This window comes from Salvelinus sp. IW2-2015, linkage group LG26, assembly GCF_002910315.2.
Source record: "Salvelinus sp. IW2-2015 linkage group LG26, ASM291031v2, whole genome shotgun sequence".
Classification (NCBI taxonomy): Eukaryota; Metazoa; Chordata; class Actinopteri; order Salmoniformes; family Salmonidae; genus Salvelinus; species Salvelinus sp. IW2-2015.
The window spans coordinates 9,651,168-9,671,005 of record NC_036866.1 but is presented as its reverse complement, the minus strand read 5'-3'; the positions used below and the strand labels follow the sequence as shown (position 1 = coordinate 9,671,005).

Here is a 19,838-nt window from a genome sequence, read left to right as displayed (position 1 = left end):
ATGTACTCTAACACATTTACAAGCCATGGTTCTCAAAGTTTAGAAAACCACAGTGTATCAAAGACACAGCAACATCCAACAATCACATTACACTGACTTTACATCCATTCAAGAATCAACCCCGCTGGCTCTGAATAAGAAGAAGGATGGGAATGAAACTCTGTAACATCTTACATTTGTGTGAATTGTCTTTTTTTATTGTGTTGGCTAAAGCATTGTACAGCAAATAAAATGCAAAAAATAACTAATAAGTAATACTTCTGGTGAGGAGCACCATAGCTGACGATAGACCTGGAGTGGAGTTCCTCTTTAAGGGCAATTTGCGTATGGAAATATAACACACATTTAATATCAGGTGGAATAGGTACATTTTTGAGGTATGACGTGATTAAAACTTCTTAGGGATCGGTGTCCCGTCAACGGGCCAGTTGTAAATCATGCAGCGCCTTGTGTCACGATCGCAGATTTTAGAGAAACAACAAATGTCGGTACATATAAGTGTCTTATATCGGCTGAAAGCTTAAATTCTTGTTAATGTAACTGCACTGTCCAATTTACAGTAGCTATTACTGCTGAAAAAATGCCATGCTACTGTTTGAGGAGAGCTCCTAACAACAAAACACTTTTGTCACCGCGATAGGTTTGATAAATTCACCTCTGAAGATGAAATGTGAACTTACATTCTTAAATCTTACTCTGATTTATCATCCAAAGGGTCCCAGTGTCGTTTTGTTAGATAAAATCATTTTTCATATCCTAAAAAGGTCCATATAGCATGCACGATCTATTTTGTATTTCCACTTGTTCAATTTGCAAAGAAAGGAATCTGTGAAAATCCAACCCTAAACATTGTTTCAACCAGTCAAATCACGTTCGTATGTATTCCTCAGAGATCCTAGAACGTAACCAGACTTCACTATATCATTAGGGGTGTAGTATATTTTATAGGACACCAAATTTGGTCAGAGAGCGACGCCTTCATGGCACGCCGATGCCACGGGCGTTCTTCACTTGATCGACTCTAACTTTGTCAAATAAGCACCAGTCGGGGTCAAACAAAGCTAGCTAGATAGCCAATGAGCTGGGCTTTACGGGAGTATCCAGTATCCGGTAAAACCCTGTAACTGTCGCATAATGTAGCTGCTAACCTTGTGTGACAGTATGCCTTTTCCTTTTGGACAAAAATTACAAGAATATAGAGTTATGAAGTTTTGAAAACTGGTTGTTTTGCAAATGTTGAACTCATAATATGGCTACTAATACTGGAAAGCTAAATCAAAGTCCAAGTATACAGATTTGATGATATTCTTGCAGAAAAATTTGATATGAATGCTAATGTCTCCTTGCCCAAATGTACCTGGGGGACTTCACACTAAATGTCATGTAGTTTGCTCATATTTCAAGTTATCCGTTTGAAACTTTGTACATACACTGCTGCTATCTTGTGGACACCATCGGAATTAGAACCAGAGTGATGGCTAGAAGTGGGACCTTTCTGTTGGATTTCAAAGATGGTAGTAGAAAAATAAGTGGGTTTTTTCTTTGTATTTTCTTCTACCAGATCTATTGTGTTATATTCTCCTACATTCAACTCACATTTCCACACACTTCAAAGTGTTTCCTTTCAAATGGTACCATATACTTGCTATGGGGGCCTGAGCTACAGGCAGTTAGATATGGGTATGTCATTTTAGGTGAAAAAAAATAAAAAAATGGCGCTATCCCTAATTAACACTTTTTTGGTTACTACATGATTCCATACGTGTTATTTCATAGTTGATGTCTTCACTATTCTTCTACAATGTAGAACATAGTAAAAATAAAGAAAAACCCTAGAATTAGTAGGTGTGTCCAAACTTTTGACTGGTACACACACATACACACAGGGAGTACCAGTACCAGATCAATGTGCAGCGCAGGACGTTGGTGGCACCTTAATTGGGGAGGGTGGGCTCGTGGTAATGGCTGGAGTGGAATTTATGGAATGGTAGCAAATACATAAAACTAATGGTTTCCATGTGTTTGATGCCATTCCAGGAGCTTCATTCCAGCCATTATTATGAGCCGTCCTCCCCTGAGCAGTTTCCACTGATGTGCAGCGGTACGAGGTATTTAAGGTAAATACACTACCGTTCAAAAAATTGGGGTCACTTACAAATTTCCTTTTTTTTGAAAGAAAAGCAACATTTCTTGGCCATTTAAAATAACATCAAATTGATCAGAAATACATTGTAGACATTGTTAATGTTGTAAATTACTATTGTAGCTGGAAATTTATGATTTTTATGGATTATCTACATAGGCATACAGAGGCCCATTATTAGCAACCATCACTTCTGTGTTCCAATGGCACGTTGTGTTAGCTAATCCAAGTTTATAATTTAAAAGGCTAATTGATCATTAGAAAACCCTTTTGCAATTATGTTAGCACAGCTGAAAACTGTTGTGCTGATTAAAGAAGCAATAAAACTGGCCTTTAGACTAGTTGAGTATCTGGGGCATCAAAATTTGTGGGTTCGATTACAGGCTCAAAATGTCAAAGAATCCGGCGTCGGTCTAGCAATGGAGTCATAAACCGCATGGGGGCGTTGCGATTCCCCTGTGTTGTGGACATCGCCATTGAAATGCATGACATCCGGCTAATGGATATTGTGAACGAGTGCAAACAGCAGTCAACAGAGGTCCCATAAATTAATAGTACACTCAACATTTATACATATTTTATTTGACTTTTCTCTCCCAACATTTTCTCCAGGGCCGATTGATTACCTTGATCAACACTCTCACCATTGCCCTCGCCAAGTTATGGGAGTGACCACTGTTCCAACAGCGCTGTCGCTTCTCAGTTCTTCACTGGTGCGCTTTGGACTACACACTTGACGCGCGCCTTTTCAGAAACGGATTATCTTTGCTGAGTTTGCTTTCCTTGACATGTTGTGTTGACAGTGTTGAGACTAGTTAGCGAAGATGTGCTGAAGCCACCGGTAAACGATAGCTTGTTGACAGTTATTTTTAGTTCCCGCACGATGAAAGACAAACGGACCGCGAAATCACCAGTGGTGCACGGTGACAAGTGAAGTGCAAACAGCAGTCAACAGAGGTCCCTTTTGGAAGGAATCGTAGAACGATGAAGTCGAGGAGAGACAAACTGAAAATCCCCTCCCTTACTTTGGAGTAAGTTGTATGTTTTTATATAGTGTATAATTTATGCATAAATGATCTACATAACTGAATAATTAAATGTTGTCGGGGAACCAGGGGAAATCACTTGAATAGTTACTTAAGTTACTTTCGAAAGACGTCTTATGTGCTTTATACGAAAAGACAACAGGTTACAGTTGTGTGCCAATGTATTTCTCAACTCTACCAGTTGCAACCAGTTTGTGGAACGCAGTATGGAACCCGCAGAATGGAACCTACAGACCCAATAGTGTGTATCGAAACACACTGCATCTTGTAGACTACAGAAGTTTTGAACTTGCACTTGATTGTGTGATTATTGTGGTGTAGAACTCGCAACATTAATTAATTGTTCTGTCTGTGATCTATATAAGCAATAAGGCCCGAGGAGGTGTGGGATATGGCCAATATACCACGGCTAAAGGCTGTTCTTAAGCACGATGCAACACGGAGTGCCTGGACAGCCCTTAGCCGTGGTATATTGGCCATATATCACAAACTAATATAAACTGGTTACCAACGTAATTAGAGCAGTGTACCTGCTGACAAAACGTGTCATAAGTGTCGTAATATGGTCATAACACTGTCATAACATATGTTGCATTATTTTTTGGCTGGTTATCACACCCACATAGGAGTGTCAAAACTCATATTTATTCAAATGTGTTTTTTCCCTGCCAAGAAGTTTCCTTTCATTTGAAAGTGTGTTTCTTAAACCCTTTGTTGTTGTTGTTATAATGAATTCTTTACAGTCATGTTTTTTCATCATTTTTAATCACTTGTAGAAAATACACTTTATGACACTGTCGAATCCAGGCTCGAATCCAGGCTGTATCACAACCGGCCGTGATTGGGAGTCCCATAGGGCGGCGCACAATTGGCCCAGCGTCGTCCGGGTTTGGCCGGTATAGGCCGTCATTGTAAATAAGAATTTGTTCTTCATTGACTTGCCTGGTTAAATAAAGGTTAAATAAAAAAATAAAAAATAAACATACAGTCGTGGCCCAAAGTTTTGAGAATGACACAAATATTAATTTTCTCAAAGTCTGTTGCCTCAGTTTGTATTATGGCAATTTGCATATACTCCAGAATGTTATGAAGAGTGATCAGATGAATTGCAAAGTCCCTCTTTGCCATGTAAATGAACTGAATCCCCCAAAAACATTTCCACTGCATTTCAGCCCTGCCACAAATTGACCAGCTGACATCATGTCAGTGATTCTCTCGTTAACACAGGTGTGTGTTGACGAGGACAAGGCTGGAGATCCCTCTGTCATGCTGATTTGAGTTCGAATAACAGACTGGAAGCTTCAAAAGGAGGGTGGTACTTGGAATCAATGTTCTTCCTCTGTCAATCACGGTTACCTGCAAGGAAACACGTGCCGTCATCATTGCTTTGCACAAAAAGGGCTTCACAGGCAAGGATATTGCTGCCAGTACGATTGCACCTAAATCAACCATTTATCAGATCATCAAGAACTTCAAGGAGAGCGGTTCAATTGTTGTGAAGAAGGCTTCAGGGTGCCCAAGAAAGTCCAGCAAGCGCCAGGACCGTCTCCTAAAGTTGATTCAGCTGCGGGATCGGGGCACCACCAGTACAGAGCTTGCTCAGGAATGGCAGCAGGCAGGTGTGAGTGCATCTGCACGCACAGTGAGGCAAAGACTTTTGGAGGATGGCCTGGTGTCAAGAAGGGCAGCAAAGAAGCCACTTCTCTCCAGGAAAAACATCAGGGACAGACTGATATTCTGTAAAAGGTACAGGGATTGGACTGCTGAGGACTGGGGTAATGTCATTTTCTCTGATGAATCCCGTTTCTGATTGTTTGGGGCATCCGGAAAAAAGCTTGTCCGGAGAAGACAAGGTGAGCGCTACCATCAGTCCTGTGTCATGCCAACAGTAAAGCATCCTGAGACCATTCATGTGTGGGGTTGCTTCTCAGCCAAGGGAGTGGGCTCACTCACAATTTTGCTTAAGAACACAGCCATGAATAAAGAATGGTACCAACCCATCCTCCGAGAGCAACTTCTCCCAACCATCCAGGAACAGTTTGGTGACAAACAATGCCTTTTTCAGCATAATGGAGCACCTTGCCATAAGGCAAAAGTGATAACTAAGTGGCTCGGGGAACAGAACATCGATATTTTGGGTCCATGGCCAGGAAACACCCCAGACCTTAATCCCATTGAGAACTTGTGGTCAATCCTCAAGAGAAGGTGGACAAACAAAAACCCACAAATTCTGACAAACTCCAAGCATTGATTATGCAAGAATGGGCTGCCATCAGTCAGGATGTGGCCCAGAAGTTAATTGACAGCATGCCAGGGCGGATTGCAGAGGTCTTGAAAAAGAAGGGTCAACACTGCAGATATTGACTCTTTGCATCAACTTCATGTAATTGTCAATAAAAGCCTTTGACACTTATGAAATGCGTGTAATTATACTTCAGTATTCCATAGTAACATCTGACAAAAATATCTAAAGACACTTTGTGGAAATTAATATTTGTGTCATTCTCAAAACTTTTGGCCACGACTGTAGGCTATGTTGTAATGGAATGTTTTACCTTGTGTGGTAGGGTTTTGGGGTTTTGACACCATTATGGTGTCATAATCAGACATAAAATAACTACAGTGCTAGGTTTTGTGGGTTTTGACACTCTTATGTAGGTGTCATAGCCAACCATAAAATAGCACAATGTATGTCACAACAGGTTTAAATATGTGTCATGACAGTATTATGACCATATTATAACAGGTTAAGACAAGTTGTCAACTGATATGACATATTATGACATGGTTATGACCTTGTCATAACATGTTATGACGCTAGGTGTCAAGTAAAGTGTTACCGAAATGGAATCAATTATCAGATCATAAACTGAGAATTTAAGGGATACTTCTCACTTTGTTGGGGGGATGGGCATAGGCTAGATTGAGGGATACTTCTCACTGTTGTTTGTTTCAATGCAAAAATAGGCAAGCTACATTAGATCACAAGCTACATTAGATTACATTAGATCTTTTTCAAAGATACTTTAGCACACAGATTATTTGCCCTCTTCTGAATTATTGTTAAAATGGTTTCAGATGTCACATAGCTTTGATTCATTATGACCAAAATCCCAATTCACATCGCTCACTCCCAACTCATTTTGAAAATATGCACCAATTTTTCAACCGCTTTACTGTGATTCCTACCTCCCTCAAAGCATTAGCATTGCTGTAGTTCTTTTCTTTCCACCCACTCCTTCCTGAGCCAATGTAACCAGGGCTGCTGCCTGCCTTCTGCCCACTAGACGTTGATCTAAAAAGCGTACCTTCGGAGCTTCTTCTCCAAAACTTATCTGACTCTCGCATGGATCACAAGCTCAGCACATGGTATTGACCCCCAGTTTTGTGGGGGCAGCACGATGAGCATTATAACCGCACTGCAGAGCCCCTTTTCTAAACGAGCACATTGTTCACAGAACGCTTCACACCAAGTTATTTCCACAAAATTAAACAAAAACATGGGAGCTCTCAAGTTTGAATGTGTGATGCAGCAAATTCAGCACCCCCAAATATCTACAGTGTAAGTTGGAAGTTTACATACACCTTAGCCAAATACATTTAAACTCCGTTTTTCACAATTCCTGACATTAAATCCTAGTAACAATTTCCTGTCTTAGGTCAGTTAGGATCCCCACTTTATTTTAAGAATGTGAAACGTCAGAATAATAGTAGAGAGTGTCACGGCCGCCAAAGGAAGTGGACCAAGGTGCAGCATGGTGAGCGTACATATTCCTTTTTATTTGAAATGACACCAACAAAAACAATAAACCATACAAAAATGACCGTGAAGCTTAAGGGCTATAGTGCCACAAACAAAGACAACTACCCACAACGGAAGGAGGGAAAAAGGGCTACCTAAATATGGTTCCCAATCAGAGACAACGATAGACAGCTGTACCTGATTGAGAACCATACCCGGCCAAAACATAGAAACACAAAATCATAGAAAACAAAACATAGAATGCCCACCCCAAATCACACCCTGACCAAACCAAATAGAGACATAAAATGGCTCTCTAAGGTCAGGACGTGACAGAGAAAATGATTTATTTCAGCATTTATTTATTTCATCACATTCCCAGTGGGTCAGAAGTTTACATACACTCAATTAGTGTTTGGTACCATTGCCTTTAAATTGTTTAACTTGGGTCAAACGTTTCGGTTAGCCTTCCCCAAGCTTCCCACAATAAGTTCGGTGAATTTTGGCCAATTCCTCCTGACCGAGCTGGTGTAACTGAGTCAGGTTTGTAGGCCTCCTTGCTTGCACACACTTTTTCAGTTCTGCTCACAAATTTTCTTGAGGATTGAGGTCAGGGCTTTGTGATGGCCACTCCAATACCTTCTTTGTTGTCCTTAAGGCAATTTGCCACAACTTTGGAAGTATGCTTGGGGTCATTGTCCATTTGGAAGACCCATTTACGACCAAGCTTTAACTTCCTGACTGATGACTTGAGATTTTGCTTCAATATATCCACATAATTTTTCTTCCTCATGATCGCATCTATTTTGTGAAGTGCACCAGTCCCTCCTGCAGCAAAGCACCCCCACAACATGATGCTGCCACCCCCGTGCTTCACGGTTGGGATGGTGTTCTTCGGCTTGCAAGCCTCCCCCTTTTTCCTCCAAACATAATGATGGTCATTATGTCCAAACAGTTCTATTTTTGTTTAATCAGACCAGAGGACATTTCTCCAAAAAGTACGATCTTTGTCCCCATGTGCAGTTGCAAACCGTAGTCTGGCTTTTTTATGGCGGTTTTAGAGCAGTGGCTTCAACCTTGCTGAGCGGCCTTTCAGGTTATGTCGATATAGGACTCGTTTCACTGTGGATATAGATACTTTTTTACTGGTTTCCTCCAGCATCTTCACAAGGTCCTTTGCTGTTGGTTTGGGATTGATTTGCACTTTTCTCACTAAGGTACGTTCAACTCTAGGAGACAGAACGCGTCTCCTTCCTGAGCGGTATGACGGCTGCGTGGTCCCATGGTGTTTATCCTTGCGTACTATTGTTTGTACAGATGAACATGGTACCTTCAGGCGTTTGGAAATTGCTCCCAAGGATGAACCAGACTTGTGGAGGTCTACAATTTTTTTCTGAGGTCTTGGCTGATTTCTTTTCATTTTCCCATTATGTCAAGYAAAGAGGCACTGAGTTTGAAGGTCCAAGATGGCGTAGCAGTCAGACGTCTTTGTCTTTGTCCTGTCGTGTCCCTTGTATATATCTTTTTACATCTTTTTCTTCGCATATCTTTTAAAAATATTTTCCTCAAATTCAACTTCTAAATACTCTCCTGCAACCCGCCTCACCCAATGTGGCGTGGATCTGTTTTTTTCCCTAATGTATTTCTATTTACTTCGGATCTGGAATCCCTCAACTGAAGCTTGCCAGCTAACTACCTACCAGCTATCAGTTAGCAAACCACTGCTAGCGGTCATCAGCTAACCTTTAGCTCTGAAAGCTCTCGCCAGTTCGTACAACGTGACTCAAACCAGAGCATAACGGACCTATTTTTGTCTCTCCATATCCCCGGATTCCTACCGCAAACTCTGAACATTTTCATCTGGATCTTCGCAACTAGCTAACCTCAATCCCGGGTGACTACTCCTGACTAGCGTTTCCATCCCGGAGCAAGCACCAATTAGCCTGAAGTTAGCCCGGCTAGGGCTCCTGTGCTACCACCGAAGCCCACTCCTGGGCTACAATATCCGGACCCCTTCTACTGCCGGTACGGGGCACGGAACCCCGCTGATCCTCTACGACTGGAATACCGACATAATCTGCCTGAGGATTCCAACAAGTCCCTCAGGTGCGACGTCCGCTGAAGGCCCATTCTGCTAACCGCGGCCTGCTAGCTACCTAGAGCTACTTGGAACCCTACTAATCCACGACTGGTCTATCGACGTCACCGCACGAAGAGGCAAAAACAGACTTACCTCCATCGCGACGTCCCCCAAAGGCCCTTCTGCTAACTTGCTAGCTCCGGTCTGCTAACTGCTAACTTGCTAGCCCCGGTCTGCTAACTGCTTGCTTGCTAACCTGGTCTGCTAACTGCTAGCTTGCTAGCCACAGTCTGCTAACTGCTAGCTTGTTTAGCCCCGGCCTACTAACTGCTAGCTTGTTAGCACCGGCCTGCTAACTGTCTGAATCGCCGTGTCCCCAGCTAGCCCAACCACTCACTGGACCCATATGTTCACTTGACTACGCATGCCTCTCTCTAATATCAATATGCCTCGTCCATTACTGTCCTGGTTAGTGATTAGTGTCTTATTTCACTGTAGAGCCTCTAGCCCTGCTCAATATGCCTTAACTTCTTATGGCTGAAGGGGCAGTATTGAGTAGCTTGGATGAAAGGTGCACAGAGGTGCCCAGAGTAAACGGCCTGCTCCTATGTCATAGTTGCTAATATATGCATATTATTAGTAGTATTGGATAGAAAACACTCTGAAGTTTCTAAAACTGTTTGAATTATGTCCTGTGAGTATAACAGAACTCATATGGCAGGCAAAAACCTGAGAAGTTCCACTTCCTGTTTGGATATATTCTGGGGGTGCCAGATTTTCAACCAAGCTCTCATTGAATTTTTTTTATTTTTTTTTATTTCACCTTTATTTAACCAGGTAGGCTAGTTGAGAACAAGTTCTCATTTGCAACTGCGACCTGGCCAAGATAAAGCATAGCAGTGTGAACAGACAACACAGAGTTACACATGGAGTAAACAATAAACAAGTCAATAACATGGTAGAAAAAAAGAGAATCTATATACAATGTGTGCAAAAGGCATGAGGTAGGCAATAAATCGAATAATTACAATTTAGCAGATTAACACTGGAGTGATAAATCATCAGATGATCATGTGCAAGAAGAGATACTGGTGTGCAAAAGAGCAGAAAAGTATAATATAAAAGCAGTATGGGGGGTGAGGTAGGTAAATTGGGTGGGTAGTTTACAGATGGACTATGTACAGCTGCAGCGATCGGTTAGCTGCTCGGATAACAGATTTTTAAAGTTGTTGAGGAGATAAAAGTCTCCAACTTCAGAGATTTTTGCAATTCGTTCCAGTCGCAGGCAGCAGAGAACTGGAAGGAAAGGCGTCCAAATGAGGTTTTTAGCTTTAGGGATGATCAGTGAGATACACCTGCTGGAGCGCGTGCTGCGGGTGGGTGTAGCCATCGTGACCAGTGAACTGAGATAAGGCGGCACTTTACCTAGCATAGCCTTGTAGATGACCTGGAGCCAGTGGGTCTGACGACGAACATGTAGCGAGGGCCAGCCGACTAGGGCATACAGGTCGCAGTGGTGGGTCGTATAAGGTGCTTTAGTAACAAAACGAATGGCACTGTGATAAACTGCATCCAGTTTGCTGAGTAGAGTGTTGGAAGCTATTTGTAGATGACATCGCCGAAGTCGAGGATCGGTAGGATAGTCAGTTTTTACTAGGGTAAGTTTGGCGGCGTGAGTGAAGGAGGCTTTGTTGCGGAATAGAAAGCCGATTCTTGATTTGATTTTGGATTGGAGATGTTTGATATGAGTCTGGAAGGAGAGTTTGCAGTCTAGCCAGACACCTAGGTACTTATAGATGTCCACATATTCTAGGTCGGAACCTCCAGGGTGTTGATGCTAGTCGGCGCGTGCGGGTGCAGGCAGCGAACGGTTGAAAAGCATGCATTTGGTTTTACTAGCGTTTAAGAGCCAGTTGGAGGCCACGGAAGGAGTGTTGTATGGCATTGAAGCTCGTTTGGAGGTTAGATAGCACAGTGTCCAAGGAAGGGCCGGAAGTATATAGAATGGTGTCGTCTGCGTAGAGGTGGATCAGGGAATCGCCCGCAGCAAGAGCAACATCATTGATGATATACAGAGAAAAGAGTCGGCCCGAGAATTGAACCCTGTGGTACCCCCATAGAGACTGCCAGAGGGCCGGACAACATGCCCTCCGATTTGACACACTGAACTCTGTCTGCAAAGTAGTTGGTGAACCAGGCAAGGCAGTCATTAGAAAACCGAGCTACTGAGTCTGCCGATAAGAATATGGTGATTGACAGAGTCGAAAGCCTTGGCCAGGTCGATGAAGACGGCTGCACAGTAATGTCTTTTATCGATGGCGGTTATGATGTCGTTTAGTACCTTGAGCGTGGCTGAGGTGCACCCGTGACCGGCTCGGAAACCGGATTGCACAGCGGAGAGGTACGGTGGGATTCGAGATGGTCAGTGATCTGTTTGTTGACTTGGCTTTCGAAGACCTTAGATAGGCAGGGCAGGATGGATATAGGTCTGTAACAGTTTGGGTCCAGGGTGTCTCCCCCTTTGAAGAGGGGGATGACGCGGCAGCTTTCCAATCCTTGGGGATCTCAGATGATACGAAGGAGAGGTTGAACAGGCTGGTAATAGGGGGTGCGACAATGGCGGCGACAGTTTCAGAAATAGGGGGTCCAGATTGTCAAGCCCAGCTGATTTGTATGGGTCCAGGTTTTCCAGCTCTTTCAGAACATCTGCTATCTGGATTTGGGTAAAGGAGAAGCTGGGGAGGCTTGGGCGAGTAGCAGCGGGGGGGCGGGGCTGTTGGCAAGGTTGGAGTCGCCAGGAGGAAGGCATGGCCAGCCATTGAGAAATGCTTGTTGAAGTCTTCGATTATCACGGATTTATCGTGGGTGACCGTGTTACCTAGCCTCAGTGCAGTGGGCAGCTGGGAGGAGGTGCTCTTGTTCTCATGGACTTTACAGTATCCCAGAATTTTTTGGAGTTAGAGCTACAGGATGGCGAATTTCTGCTTGAAAAAGCTGGCCTTTGCTTTCCTGACTGACTGCGTGTATTGGTTCCTGACTTCCCTGAACAGTTGCATATCGCGGGGGCTCTTCGATGCTATTGCAGTTCGCCACAGGATGTTTTTGTGCTGGTCGAGGGCAGTCAGGTCTGGAGTGAACCAAGGGCTATATCTGTTCTTGGTTCTGCATTTTTTGAACGGAGCATGCTTGTCTAATATGGTGAGGAAGTAACATTTAAAGAATGACCAGGCATCCTCAACTGACGGGATGAGGTCAATATCCTTCCAGGGTACCCGGGCCAGGTCGATTAGAAAGGCCTGCTCGCAGAAGTGTTTTAGGGAGCGTTTGACAGTGATGAGGGGTGGTCGTTTGACCGCGGACCCGTGGCGGATACAGGCAATGAGGCAGTGATCGCTGAGATCTTGATTGAAGACAGCAGAGGTGTATTTGAGGGCAGGTTGGTCAGGATAATGTCTATTAGGGTGCCCATGTTTACGGATTTAGGGTTGTACCTGGTGGGTTCCTTGATGATTTGTGTGAGATTGAGGGCATCAAGCTTGGATTGTAGGACTGCCGGGGTGTTAAGCATATCCCAGTTTAGGTCACCTAACAGACAAACTCTGAAGCTAGATGGGGAGCATCTAAATACAGAGAGATAGGGATGGGTTTTCACTTCCTACGGCTTCCACTAGATGTCAACAGTCAATAGAACTTAGTCTGATGACTCTAATGTGAAGGGAGGCCGAAGGAGACAGGAATGAGTAATCACTTCCATGAGGTGCCCACGCATTGAACTGGCGCGTTCACGTGAGAGTGAGCTCCGTTCCATCGGTTAATTGAGTCGATGTAATTCTCCGGTTGAACGTTATTCAAGATGTATGTTAACAACATTCTAAAGATTGATTCAGTACATCGTTTCACATGTTTCTACTGACTGTAACGGAACTTTTGAACATTTCGTCACGTTATAGTGGACGCGCTTTGAGACTTTGGTTAGGGCGTTTGGTAAACAATTCGAAAGTAGCTAATTGGACATAAATAACGGACATTATCGAACAAATCAAGCATTTATTGTGGACCTGGGATTCCTAGGACTGCATTCTGATGAAGTTCATCAAAGGTAGGAAAACATTTATCATGTATTTTCTGGTTTCTGTTGAGTCCAACATGGCAGCTAATTTGGCTATTGTTCTGAGCTCCGTCTCAGTTTATTGCATGGTTTATTTTTCCGTAAAGTTTTTTTGAAATCTGACACAGCGGTTGCATTAAGGAGAGGTATATCTATAATTCCATGTGTATAACTTGTATTATCATCTACATTTATGATGAGTATTTCTGTTGAAACAATGTGGCTATGCAAAATCACTTGATGTTTTTGCAACTAGTGAATCTAACGCGCCAATGTAAACTCAGATTTTTTTATATAAATATGAACTTTATCAAACAAAACATGCATGTATTGTGTAACATGAAGTCCTATGAGTGGCATCTGATGAAGATAATCAGGTTAGGTTAGTGATTAATTTTATCTCTATTTCTGTTTTTTGTGAAAGCTATCTTTCGCTGAAAAAATGGCTGTGCTTATTGTGGTTTTGTGGTGACCTAACATAATCGTTTGTAGTGGTTTCGCTGAAAAGCCTATTTGAAATCGGACACTTTGGTGGGATTAACAACACGATTACCTTTAAAATGATATAAGATACATGAATGTCTGAGGAATTTTAATTATGAGATTTCTGGTTTTTGAATTTGGCGCCCTGCACTTTTTTTTGTTTTTGTCATATCGATCCCATTACCAGGATTGCAGCCATAAGAAGTTAACCAACCATGTTGTTAACTCATTTGTTGACTTCTGTAACCATAAAAGCCTTGGTTTCATGCATGTTAACATTAGAAGCCTACTCCCTAAGTTTGTTTTACTCACTGCTTTAGCACACTCTGCCAACCCGGATGTCTTAGCCATGTCTGAATCCTGGCTTAGGAAAACCACCAAAAACCCTGAAATCTCCACCCCTAACTATAATATTTCCCACCGAGATAGAACTGCCAAAGGGGGCGGTGTTGCAATCTACTGCAAAGATAGCCTGCAGAGTTCTGTATTACTATCCAAGTCTGTACCCAAACAATTCGAGCTTCTACTTCTAAAAATTCACCTTTCCAGAAACAAGTCTCTCACTGTTGCCGCTTGCTATAGACCACCCTCTGCCCCCAGCTGTGCCCTCGACACCATATGTGAATTGATTGTCCCCCCATCTATCTTCTGAGCTTGTGCTACTAGGTGACCTAAACTGGGACATGCTTAACACCCCGGCCATCCTACAATCTAAGCTTGATGCCCTCAATCTCACACAAATTATCAATGAACCTGCCAGGTACAACCCCAAATCTGTAAACACGGGCACCCTCATAGATATCATCCTAACTAACTCGCCCTCCAAATACACCACTGCTGTTTTCAATCAAGATCTCAGCGATCACTGCCTCATTGCCTGTATCCGTAATGGGTCTGCGACCAAACAACCACCCCTCATCACTGTCAAACGCTCCCTAAAACACTTCTGCAAGCAGGCCTTTCTAATCGACCTAGCCTGGGTATCCTGGAATAACATTGACCTCATCCCGTCAGTAGATGATGCCTGGTTATTCTTTAAAAGTGCCTTCCTCACCATTTTAAATAAGCATGCCCCATTCAAAAGACTTAGAACTAGGAATTAATATAGTCCTTGGTTCACTCCAGACCTGTCTGCCCTTGACCAGCACAAAAACATCCTGTGGCGTTCTGCATTAGCATCGAATAGCCCCCGTGATATGCAACTTTTCAGGGAAGTTAGGAAAGCTAAGGCTAGCTTTTTCAAACAGAAATTTGCAGCCTGTAGTTCTGGGACAAGTTCTGGGACACTGTAAAGTCCATGGAGAATAAGAGCACCTCCTCCCAGCTGCCCACTGCTCTGAGGCTAGGAAACACTGTTACCACTGATAAATCCATTATAATTGAGAATTTCAATAAGCATTTCTCTACGGCTGGCCATGCTTTCCACCTGGCTACCCCTACCCCGGTCAACTGCCCAGCTGTAACGTCCGGGGTGTAGTGGGGGAAGAAGTCATGCGCAGCAAGCAGAGAGTTCAGGGTAGCGATACTTTTAATACACCACACCGGTGAAAATGACGCCAACTCAAACAAATGCCCCAAACAGGGGGGAACTAAACAGTTCAGCAAAACACACACACACGGACAACCGTGACTTACAGTCGTGTACAACCGTACACTGAAAAATAATCCCGCACAACCAGCAGGCGGGCCGGCTGGTAAATAAAGCCCAACCAATTAACCTAACTAAACACAGGTGCAACTAATAAACAGACAAGGGGGAAAAARGGATCAGTGGCAGCTAGTAGGCCGGTGACGACGACCGCCGAGCGCCACAAGAACAGGAAGGGGAGCCACCTTCGGTAGGAGTCGTGACACCAGCACCCTCCACAGCAACCCGCCAAAGCTCCCACCATTTCTCCTTCACCCAAATCCAGATAGTTGATGTTCTGAAAGAGCTACAAAATCTGGACCCCTACAAATCAGCCGGGCTAGACAATCTGGACCCTCTCTTTCTAAAATTATCTGCCGAAATTGTTGCAACCCCTATTACTAGCCTGTTCAACCTCTCTTTTGTATGGTCTGAGATCCCCAAAGATTGTAAAGCTGCCACGGTCGTCCCCCTCTTCGAAAGGGGGTGACACTCTAGACCCAAACTGCTACAGACCTAGATTTATCCTACCCTGTCTTTCTAAGGTCTTCGAAAGCCAAGTTAACAAACAGATTACCGACCATTTTGAATCCCACCATACCTTCTCCGCTATGCAATCTGGTTTCAGAGCTGGTCATGGGTGCACCTCAGCCACGCTCAAGGTCCTAAACGACATCCTAACCGCCATCGATAAGAGACATTACTGTACAGCCGTATTCATAGACCTGGCCAAGGCTTTCGACTCTGTCAATCACCACATTCTTATTGGCAGACTCGACAGCCTTGGTTTCTCAAATGATTGCCTCGCCTGGTTTACCAACTACTTCTCTGATAGAGTTCAGTGTGTCAAATCGGAGGGCCTGTTGTCCGGACCTCTGGCAGTCTCTGTGGAGGTGCCACAGGGTTCAATTCACGGGCCGACTCTCTTCTCTGTATACATCAATGATGTCGCTCTTGCTGCCGTTGATTCTCTGATCCACCTCTACGAAGACGACACCATTCTATATACCTCTGGCCCCTCTTTGGACACTGTGTTAACTAAACTCCAGACRAGCTTCAATGCCATACAACTCTCCTTCCGTGGCCTCCAACTGCTCTTAAATGCAAGTAAAACTAAATGCATGCTATTCAATCGATCACTGCCCGCACCTGCCCACCCGTCCAGCATCACTACTCTGGACGGCTCTGACTTAGAATACGTGGACAACTCCAAATACCTAGGTGTTTGGTTAGACTGTAAACTCTCCTTCCAGACTCACATTAAGCATCTCCAATCCAAAATTAAATCTAGAATCGGCTTCCTATATCGCAACAAAGCATCCTTCACTCATGCTGCCAAACATATCCTCGTAAAACTGACCATCCTACCGATCCTCGACTTCGGCGATGTCATCTATAAAATAGCCTCCAACACTCTACTCAACAAATTGGATGCAGTCTATCACAGTGCCATCCGTTTTGTCACCAAAGCCCCATACACTACCCACCACTGCAACCTGTATGCTCTCGTTGGTTGGCCATCGCTTCATACTCGTCACCAAACCCACTGGCTACAGGTTATCTACAAGTCTCTGCTAGGTAAAGCCCCGCCTTATCTCAGCTCACTGGTCACCATAGCAGCACCCACTCGTAGCACGCGCTCCAGCAGGTATATGTCACTGGTCAGCCCCAAAGCCAATTCCTCATTTGGTCGCCTTTCCTTCCAGTTCTCTGCTGCCAATGACTGGAACGAACTGCAAAAATCACTGAAGCTGGAGACTCATCTCCCTCACTAGCTTTAAGCACCAGCTGTCAGAGCAGCTCACAGATCACTGCACCTGTACATAGCCCATCTGTAAACAGCCCATCTATCTACCTCATCCCCATACTGTATTTATTTATTTATCTTGCTCCTTTGCACCCCAGTATCTCTACTTGCACATTCATCTTCTGCACATCTACCATTCCCGTGTTTAATTGCTATATTGTAATTACTTCGCCACCATGGCCTATTTATTGCCTTAACTCCCTTATCTTACCTAATTTGCACTCACTGTATATAGACTTTTCCCCCCCTTTTTTTTCTACTGTATTATTGACTGTATGTTTTGTTTATTCCATGTGTAACTCTGTGTTGTTGTATGTGTCGAATTGCTATGCTTTATCTTGGCCAGGTCGCAGTTGCAAATGAGAACTTGTTCTCAACTAGCCTACCTGGTTAAATAAAGGTGAAATAAAATACAAAAATAAAATAAAAAAGGCCTTGAAATACATCCACAGGTACACCTCCAATTGACTCAAATTATGTCAATTAGCCTATCAGAAGCTTCTAAAGCCATGACATAATTTTCTGGAATTTTCCAAGCGGTTTAATGGCACAGTCAACTTAGTGTATGTAACTTCTGACCCACTGGAATTGTGATATAGTGAATTATAAGTGAAATAATCTGTCTGTAAACAATTGTTGGAAAATGACTTGTGTCATGCACAAAGTAGATGTCCTAACCGACTTGCCAAAACGATAGTTTGTTAACAAGAAATTTGTGGAGTTGTTGAAAAATGAGTTTTAATAACTTCAACTGAAGTGTATGTAAACTTCCGACTTCAACTGTACCTCTACCAGATGTTAACATAACACCTCACACTCTAATGAAGTGGGTGGAGAGCTGCAATTCAATGTGGGACCATCGTGATTCAGAGCATTGTAGATGGGTTGGAGTGGTGAGAAGAAAATCAACTGAATTGTTGAGGATATAAGGAGGTGTGAGGGATAGCTAATTATGACCTTATGTCTTTGTGCAGAGGCTTGTTTTCCAACCATCTCTCTTTATTACTATGACAACATGCTCATCTCGCTGCTGCAGTAGCCAGTGGTATGTTCTGCACTGGTTTCTGAACAGCCCTCTGCTGCAACAGCACTGAAACCATATCAACAGTGTGCAGTCGTGATAGCAAAGCAGAGATCTGTACATGAAAATTAATATACAGTAGCCAGCCTTCTAGCTGGGTCAGCAACTTCTGAATGCCGGCCTGCTACATCATTATAGGTGAACAGGCATATTTTGACGATGGCGGATGTATTTGGGTAGTATACAGTCAGGTCCATTATTATTGCCACCCTTAAAAAGATTAGCAAACAAGACTATATTGTATGCTCCAAAAAATTTGAAATTATATTATTTTATACCAATATATTTGCTCTGAGAAATATATTTTGTTTAACAAGTAATAAAAAAAGATTTTAAAAAGATTGGGGTCAAACTGATTGTTACTGTTACTGTTGGCCCTGTTACTGCTGGCCCTGTTACTGTTGGCCCTGTTGCTGCTGGCCCTGTTGCTGCTGGCCCTGTTACTGTTGGCCCTGTTGCTGTTGGCCCTGTTACTGTTGGCCCTGTTGCTGTTGGCCCTGTTGCTGTTTTCGATACTTTTAACACCCTACCCTTGTGAGGATAACGACACTGAGCCTTTTTCTAAAGTGTTTTATGAGATTGGAGAACATGTTGGGAGGGATCTTAGACCATTCCTCCAATGGCCATCGAAGTCTCCGGACTTGAACCCCAATGAAAAGCTGTGGTTTGAATTGAAGAGGGCAGTCCATAAGAGCAGACAAAGGATATTACGGATCTGAAAAGGTTATGTATGGAGGAATGGTCTAAGATCCCTCCCAACATGTTCTCCAATCTCATAAAACACTTTAGAAAAAGGCTCAGTGTCGTTATCCTCACAAGGGTAGGGTGCTGGAGTACTGAAAACTGGGGTGCCAATAATTGACCCCTATCTTTTGGAGTTTTTTTATTACAAAATCTCTTTCTCTGAGCAATTGTATTAGCATAAATAATGTTGGCATGCAATATAGCTCAGTATTTGTATTGTTTATTTTATGCAGTCTTTTTTGCTAATCTTAATTATTATTATGGACCTGACTGTATGAATCTTCCTATAGAATACAGAGGACAGACAGCATGACCTAATAGTATGTTCAAAACATAAAACTGTATACTGCAGTGGAGTTTGGTGGGAGGAGCTATATGAGGCTGGGCTCATTGTAATGTCTGTAATGGAAGAATGTAATGGTATCAAACACATCAAACAATTGCATTCAAGCCATTACAATGAGCCCATCCTCCTATAGCGCCTCCTACCAGCCTCCTCTGGTGTACTGGTATGTGTAAATCTCTAATTCTGGTGTCTCCATTGGGACAAAGAGACGGCTAGACCTATCAGACCACCAGTGTTACAGTGACAGACTTGGACAAGAACCTTATCAATGTGGAAACCAGGCCAAAGTAATCAATAAGTGGTCTGAGAGTTCTTTTCATTTAACTTCTGCTTTGACTGAAAACAGCATGTGACAAAAATCATGCTGTAACATGCCCTGGACATTGATCTGGTGTCCTGTGTGGCTCAGTTGGTGGAGCATGGCACCAGGGTTGTGGGTTTGATTCCCATGGGGGACAAGTACAACAATGTACACACTCACTACTGTAAGAGTGTCTGCTTAATGACTAAAATGTAAACATTGAAGTATCTATCCGATGACAGACTATCATACAATCAGGTACTGTCTGGAAAAAGTATTCCAAAACAGCGGCTGCGGAGTTGGGTAATGCCCCTCCATTTGCAAACAGTT

The 19,838-nt window shown here is 43.2% G+C and overlaps 1 protein-coding gene across 1 annotated transcript in view; it reads left to right on the top strand.

Moving 5' to 3' along the window:
* The first annotated feature begins 2,757 nt into the window (after positions 1-2,757).
* The window catches only part of LOC111952986 (microtubule-associated serine/threonine-protein kinase 3), a 62,428-nt gene continuing 45,347 nt past the window's right edge, over positions 2,758-19,838 (top strand). The window contains 1 exon segment of the mRNA XM_023972037.2: positions 2,758-3,174. Within this exon segment, the coding sequence (XP_023827805.2) occupies positions 3,128-3,174 (47 nt within the window). The 5' untranslated portion in view covers positions 2,758-3,127.